Source organism: Leptonotus elevatus, chromosome 13 (genome assembly GCF_054856555.1).
Source record: "Leptonotus elevatus isolate MCC_2025b chromosome 13, RoL_Lele_1.0, whole genome shotgun sequence".
NCBI classification, from domain to species: Eukaryota; Metazoa; Chordata; class Actinopteri; order Syngnathiformes; family Syngnathidae; genus Leptonotus; species Leptonotus elevatus.
The window spans coordinates 21,572,653-21,580,938 of NC_141251.1; the positions used below are offsets into that span (position 1 = coordinate 21,572,653).

The window sequence follows — 8,286 nt, forward strand, 5'->3', positions numbered from 1 at the left end:
TCATTGTACGAACATAGCTCGTAATCCGGTGCTAGCTAGCTAGCTCATCTCATGTTGTTGTCACGAAAACTGAACACATTGAAGTCACGAATTTTATTGCAAGATTTGAAGCCTACCAGTGTAAACATACGATCAATAGCTTGTACCTGTAAAAAAAAATAATAATAATCTAAAAAAAAATACCTCATAAACTGCTGCTTAGTGCTTAGATGTGAAAATTACTATAGAGCTACAGAACCCTATTGAATGTTTTACAAGATAACCTAAACCTATAACCAAAAGTGGACAGTACTCAGCTACTTGTATTTGAGTAACATTATATTCAAGCATCTGTACTCTTACTATCATAATAAAATGAAAACAAAACGTTTTTACTGCGAGTGGATCTTTAAGCCGCTACAGGTATTTTAACCTCAAACCTTTATCCTCTTTATTTAATCATTTTATTTTAAATATTACAATTTCTTGATAAATGTCAGTATTTTGCAACTACAGAGTTATCCCTGCAAAGGGCGCCGTTTGTTAACAGTAAAACCAGAGCTGTATTGAAGCTTAAACTTTTATGTGTTATTACTCTGTTTAAAAAATCATCTAATGTTTCTGCTTTTCTGGCGTTTTGACTTTTCATGTGCCCGTATGTATATTATTTATATGCTGCCATTTTATTGTATTAAAAAACATGAAAATATTTATATGAGTCATTATTCTTGCACCGCTGACAACGCTGTCGGATTTCCATAGCAACCACTTTTCAGCAAGGCATTAAGAGAAATGTCATCATGGGCTGACATTAAAAAAAAAACAGTAGAGACATTCAAAATATGCTTCAAAATATTGACGAGGCAAAGATCGCCAGATCCCATCGGCAAAGAGAAGACTTGGCCGAAGAGGAGGCTACAGACCAGAAAGTTGTTGTTATTGGCCGGTTGGTTTATTGAACATATTAACACATTACAAAATATAAATTGAAGTTAAAATTAAAATTTGAAGAAAGAAAATAATTCATCAACGTCATAATTTACATATTCAAAAGGAGTAGGAAGCACAATAACTTATCTCGTCCTACTCCCTATCAATTATATCATGTAAATGTACTAATAGATTATTCGTATCCAATAACGTATCATTGAAATAAAAAATAAAAAGAAAAATGAACAAGTTCTGAACAGTTGGCTGGCAGGTTCCATGTGCATATATTCCATAGTAAGAAAACACCATCTATGCTTTAATTAGGAAACAGTTGTGCCGAATGACCAAAATGTCGTTTTTATTTATTTTTATTTTTTACCTTTTTTGCCGTTTATTTTAAACGTTGTAATCACTGTTTACCAAATAACGTGATAATGATTAAATAAAATCACCGCTTTTCAGGTCACTGATTTTTTCACTTTCGCGTTTCGGACCTGCCAAGTTTCCGTCTGACACTGGCGTCACAAAAAAATATGGCGGCGCGCATGGAGTTTCTCGACTGAATGCGAAAACACAAATGAAAAAGTATTGTCGCCATTGGAATCGCTTTGACTAAAGTAATGTTGAGCAGATGCGAAATCGCTCCCATCGGTTGTACTCACCATGTCGGAGCCGAGGACGCTCTTTACGATTACAGCATCGTCGTCTTCTCCGTGTGGTTCCTCCACTGCTACGTCTAGGTCTATATCCAAAGCTTGTCAGGGAAAAAGTCAGGACAAGAAGGACGCCGAAGTGCCCTTAGCGACTGTCAGTAAAGGTGATTATTGATTATGTGTTAAATGACGCGCTTGTTTGTTTTACAAACTTTTTGAAAGTGGCGCATGTGTACCTCGAGCAGGGCAGGAGTGGTGGGGGAGGGGTTTGGTCCATTGGGAAACAACAAGTCAAGTGTTGTTTTGTTTTTGTTTTTTTAACTAAAGTAAAAACTCACTAACAGGCTTTATTACATTTTGAAGACATTTATAGCAGAATAAATCTGAGTTCAGTGCCCATTTAGTGTCATTGCCTTCCACCGAGCTCCTCGTCATATGGGCAAAAAATAATAAAATTGTTCAGACAATAAACTCTGACATAAACAAAAAATAGATTAATTGCACAGCCTTAGTTGCTAACAATACTTTGGAGAGTGTCGTAGCTCTTTAGTGTTCATGAAGTTAACTACTATTCCATGTTGTGTTTACGCAAAGAGCTGCAGAGTCCTCAGCGCCTAGGCTGGAGCATCTCCTCGGGACTCAACCATGGAAACTCTCCAAATGACCTGGAGCCCTCACAAGAAATCGTGTGGGGTCCCATGTCACCCCCCAGCTCTTGTAAATCACCAAAACACTGTGCATGTTTTCTCAAAAATCAACTCAAAAGATCTTAATACGATATTACCGTATGGTCATCCCCGATGTGTCCCCCACTCACCATATGCATTTGTAACACTATTAAGCATCGACTGTATCCTCAAATTTAATAACTTCTCATACATTTCAAACCAACTGTCAAGGGTTCTTGTGTACTTTAACAATTTATGTTGTTGTGGCAACTTAGCCGCTGATAGTGTCTCTTAGCAAACTAGGCAGATAAGTTTGTGTTTGAATTTGGTCAACATATAATCTGCTTCCTATTTTACCTGAAAGGCAACGTTTTCTTGACCTAATTTATATGAATATTTTGGGTACATTTCAGTGGATATTCCAAAGACCCAACTATTTGCATACAAGTTATTAAAACGTAAATTGTCCATATTATGTCCTCTGAACTGCCTCTTGTTTTCAGGGCGGGGGCAGAATGCCAGAACCTTGGAAGTATCCGACATTGTCAATCTTATTGCGCCGAAGGTCAGCTGCTTATCTTCCACTGGAAAAAAAAAAAGTTGTGGTAAACTTGACGTACATATTCAACATTGTGTTTTGCATCTGGTAGGAAACAAAACCGCAAGGGAAGCTGTCGCCTCTGTGGCAGTGGATGGGCGAGAACTTGACGCCCGAGATGCCCAAAGCCAGAGTGGGGAAGAAGTCCATTCGGTGAGTCACTCTGGTGCATTAAAACCGACCTTGAGATACAGGATAAAAATATATTGTTTAATGTAAGTCATTTCGTTTGTTTAAAAATCAACACACTTTGCTCCTGTAAGGATAGGTATAAGAAAGAGGGAGTGCACTAACTTTTATTGAGGGTGAGTAGCTTGATTCAGTGTAAGGTTATTTTAGTTGACAAAAACAAACCAACTAAAATTAAATAAAAATTTTGTTAACAAAATAAAACAAAAACCAGAGTGCTTTAAAAAAAAATTATAACTAACTTAACTAAACTACTATAATTACGGGGGGGGGGGGGGTGTCATCTTTGGCAAACTGAAAAAAGTCAAAACTAATTCAAAACTAACTTGACTGAAAAGTCCAAAACTTTTATAACAGTACTCTATATGTACTTTATATATATATATATTATATATATATAAAATCTAAAACTAATACTAAATAACTATATTTAAAAATAAGCTATAATGAAACGTAAAAAAAATAAAATGAACAAATCCACTTTAAAAACTAATAAAAACTATTTGAATTTAAAAGACAAAAGTCAAAATTAAATACCGGTAAACAAAAAACATGTACAATAAAAAAATAAAATCAAAACCATTATAACCCTGATTCAGTGTGTAAAAAAATATCTGATGGTTCCCTTCTCCAGGCAGAACGGCTTGAATGAGCTGATAAAACTGGCCCGGCAGTTTGACGAGAACATGCAGCAGAACCAGGAGGCGTCGGTCCAACTAAACAATGAAATCAACAAAGCACCAACAGAAACGCCCTCACTACTGAACCAAACGGAGGCTGAGCTCCAAGCCCTTTTCGACTTGTCCACTCAGAAGGTCAGCGGAGACTTCAGCCCAGTCTCCTCCAAATCCTCCCAGGACAAAAGCCAACTCAACAAGTCCAGTTCTAATAAAACCAAGGAGGCGATTAACAATAATATCGACTTTGATGACGACTGGGACAATGACGACATGCTCAACGATCCTTTTCTGCTAGCCCTAATGCAGAATCCCGACCAGGATTCTGGCCCGGTCCGGCATTCCCCTCAGACCAATCTACGGGACTTATGTCCCAAAGTCAAACCCACTACAAGAAGCACTTTTAAGTTGGAGTCCAACCCTCACTTCCAAATATCTGTTCAACCCAACCTAGAAATATCCAAGAAGAAGATTCACGACTGTAAATGGGACGACAGGGACGACGATGCGCTCTTCTACCAGGCGTGCGACAGCGTGGAAAAGCTCTCCCAACCTGCAACCACGCCTCTGCCCATCAACCAAACAATGCCCACTAACAGAAAGTCACCTGGCACCTTCATGCGTTCCAGTTCGTTACCGGGCGAAACTTTGAGAGTCCATCAAGGACAGAATGCTCAAGTGTCCAATAGTGTCCCGGTAGGAGGCCACATGAAAAGTGGGCGTGAACCTTCGCAGGTGGCCTTCAAGAGGAGTGTATGCCACACGGTGAAGAGCAACAAAGGTAGGTCAGGTGCACACAGTGCTGCTCGCATATCAGGAAAAAAAAAAAACTCAACTACTTAACAAAAAACAATCAATATGGTTATATATATTAAATTCTTATTAGTTCCTTTTCCTTTCTTTGCTCTTCTCCGCAGTGTTTGTCACCAGCCCAATGGCGGGCAAGTGCTCAGCAGCTGAAATAGAACACAAGAGGCAAGAAGCTTTGGCTAGGAGGCGGCAGAGGATGCAGAGCGCGGTGAAACCATAGAGAAGAAAACACACCCTGGACTCCATCATGCTGCTGTTGAAAAACCTGACAAGTTAAAGAATTTTGTGTGTGTGTCATCTGTTTTTGAAATTTTTTAGTTAGTACCTGACAAGTGCGTCAAATACCTCAACACTTTCATACATGTCTTTGGTTTATTGAAATAGTATTGGATAATAGTGGGATGTATTTGAGTGTAACCAAACTAGACACTTTTTTTTTTTGCACATCTCTAAGTTTTCTGTGTACGGTTTGAAGGAGTCTTCTGACTGTATATAAGTGACTGAGAAATAAATCTCTTTGTTTTGCTATGCTGTTTTTTGTTTGTTTCTTTCTTTTGTCCATTTTCAAACAATTTCAGAAAATACATTACAGTATTTCTGAAATATGCACTTTTTTTTTTTTAACTTTTTCCAGGAATATTCTATTCCCTACCAAAAAAACAACAAAGTATATCACTTTTTCTTTACAAGAATATGCAAATAATAAAAACACAAATTTGGCCGGATCTGCACATTTCCCCAAATATTATGAATATTATGACACTAATGTCTTGCACGGTCATTTAGAGTAGTTTACTTTAGCGCTGCAATCTGTATGTTATAATAGCGGACATTCCAATTGAAAAACACCACAACAAGGTATCCATGAAGACAAACCAAAACAAGTCCACGCACTGGTTGACTTTTTCCACTTGGATCTTGTACGTTTCATGACCTGAGCTTCTTCATCTGTTTTGCATGATTTCCTTGTGTCAGTGATGGCACGCCTAAGGCATCTTGCAGATGTTGCTTTTGTGGAGGTGTTGGTGTTTCCACGACCGCACCTGATTTTATTTCCCCTCTGTTGACAGGCCCGAGTGCACATTTAGTTTTTGAGAATGAGGAATTATTTTTAATACGACGTATAATTTGTGCTCAGCTGCTGGGCCGAGAGCACAATGTTGGCCCTTGTGGTCCCTACAGGCCTCCATAGTCTTGTTTGGAGTATTAAATCTTCTTCCAAATCCTGTTTTATAAATCACACTGCTGAGAAAATTGCCACATCATGAAAAGGCTTTTGGTTTTATGAAAGCCATTATGCTTTTTTTCTGATGAAGCCCACAGGTGTGCGGAGAAGGCGCACTGTGTCATTCGCCTAGAGGTCATCGGCAACATTATCTGCTCTTGGAGTAACTAGAACTAGGAGAAGAGATTGTAGTGTGTGAGAGGAGAGCACACACAAACACAATTGCGGAGAGAGGAAACTGATGTCGTTAACCAGGTGGTCATAATGGATGTTATCTGCTTGAGTACTGACTAGAACTAGGATAAGAGATCATATGCATAGCATGTAAGCAGGATGCATACAAGTATTGTTTTTGAAGAAAGGTAGCTGATATCATTCACAAGGAGGTCAGGGGTGAAGTTGGATATAATCACTATTCCTAGTTCTAGTCATTATTCGAGCAGACAACATCATTAATGACGTCCTGGTGAGTGCCATGCGCTTTTGCTCTCAGGAACTGTGTCCCTGTACTTTCTCATCAGTCTATGCATGTACGCTATGATCTCTTCTCCGAGTTCTAGTCAGTACTCGATCAGATGACATCACAAATGGCCTCCGGGTGAGTTACTCAAGCTTCCTTTCTCTTCAACATTTGTATATATTCTTCTTTCACAAAATGGGCTCTTTGCACAAATCTACTCCTTCCTGAACTCAATACCACTTCTTCATTTCCTGTCTTTCATGATTGGACAAACTGATTAATCCAGGTGTGTCTGGCCATTGTTGTTGTGGTTACTGAGGTCAGGCACACCTGGATTAATCAGTTTGTCCAATCATGAAAGACAGGAAATAAAGGAGTGATAATGAGTTCAGGAAGTAGTGGATTTGGACAATGAGCCTATTGCACACTATGATCTCTTCTCCAAGTTCTAGTCAGTACATAAACATTGTTAATGACCACCTGGTAAGTGATATCAGCTTCCAATGTTTTGTATGCATCATCCTCACATGTCATTAAAACAGAATATGATTTTGTCTCCTAGTTCTAGTCAGTACTCGGGCAGATAATGTCACCAATATTGCATGACAGCTTACTGATAACTTTCTGGTTAGTGACATCAGCTTCCATTCTCCAAAATTGTGTATGCATCCTCCTTCCATGCCATGCACGCACACACTGTTATCCCTGTTCCTAGTTCTAGTCAACACATAAGGACATAATGTCATGAGCGACCAGCATGCCGCAGGATGGTCTAATGACCTCCTGCTGAATGACTTCAGCTTTCTTTCTCCACAAACACATTTGTATGCATTCTCCTCATGTTATTCACATACACTGTGATCTCTACTCCTAGTTCTAGTCAGTACATTCTCCTCATGTTTAGCACAGACACACGTTTGCACAGGCGAGCGGCAGCAAGCTGTCAGCGGTGTTAAATGACCTGTGACCATTTTCACGACGCGTGTCATTAGGCAGCTTTAGATTTGTTTCAACAGAGCTTCACCTGTGGGCTCCATTCACGGGCCGCCAGGTATGACGACCCCCCCCCCCCCACTCCCCCAACCCGCTATCCCACAATCCTCTCGCAAAATTCCCCTGCTCACATCCCCCCTCTAAAAAAACACCTCCACCCCTCCCTCCTTGTGGAAAGTAGTAAAAACAGGTTGCATTTTGTGTTTATAACATACCGACATTTATCTTAATGGCGCAATGTCAGGTTTGTTTTGTTTGTCCAAGTAGCTAATGTGACTAACAAGAAGTTAGTTTTTTTAAAAGGGAGACTTGTCACGGTGTGGTCACGGAGCGGCGTGGTGTCTGTCGGCGTGTGAAGTGGAGGACCCAAAATGCAGGGAGGCAGGAGAACCACAGCAGGAGTGCGAAACTGCCGTGCTTTATTTTACAGAAAACACTAACCAGGGTACTGGTTAATGCTAACTAAACAACAAACTGAAAAAATACAAAATCAAAATGACAGACAGAACTCCGGGGGTGACCGTGACAAGCGGCAATGATCCCACCCCGACTGATCACCACCCGGGAATTAAATACACTCACACTAATTGGGTAACTAGCCACACCTGGGGCCAGGCATAAGTGGCTGAGGAAGGGCTGGAACCCACTCAGGACCAATCGGGACTGTTGGAAATCATTTCTTTGATTTCTGCGTGTTCAAATAAATTCAAAGTTGAAATCTGTGAACAAGTTTGCCAGCTTTATTTCAGATTCTGAAAGCCACTTGGAGCTACTGCTCAATCATCGCAGCTCACCCACAAATGTGTTCTTCTCAAAGTTCATGCATGCATATATACAGAAATTGTTCCCTCCCCCTTCATTGACAAAGAAAGTACCTTTTGGTCTCTTCTCAACATGTGACATTTTCCTGTCAAAACAAGTCTACACACCCCCTCTCTTATCTCTTCCTCAAGGATGTGGGCAACTTGCCCACACCACCTCCCTGCACCAGAGATTCCCCATAAAACTCCACACAGAGCACAGCCCCCCCTTTGATCTTGTCCTGTCAGCAGAGTGAAATACAATCAGGCCATCTCCCATTGAGTTCTTTCAGTCCTTAACAGA

At 40.1% G+C, this 8,286-nt stretch overlaps 1 protein-coding gene across 2 annotated transcripts; it reads left to right on the forward strand.

Annotated features, from left to right (window-relative positions):
- Positions 1-1,424: 1,424 nt before the first annotated feature.
- LOC147164184 (uncharacterized) lies at positions 1,425-5,030 on the forward strand. Of its 2 annotated transcripts, XM_086093314.1 has the most exons (6): positions 1,425-1,726; positions 2,157-2,279; positions 2,734-2,795; positions 2,881-2,981; positions 3,652-4,475; positions 4,612-5,030. In XM_086093314.1, the coding sequence occupies exons 1-6, from the start codon at positions 1,573-1,575 to the stop codon at positions 4,722-4,724; spliced, it is 1,377 nt and encodes a 458-aa protein (XP_085949440.1). In that variant the 5' UTR covers positions 1,425-1,572; the 3' UTR covers positions 4,725-5,030. The 2 variants fall into 2 exon arrangements, with proteins under 2 accessions (XP_085949440.1, XP_085949441.1); XM_086093315.1 differs by lacking the exon at positions 2,157-2,279.
- The last annotated feature ends 3,256 nt before the right edge of the window (positions 5,031-8,286 follow it).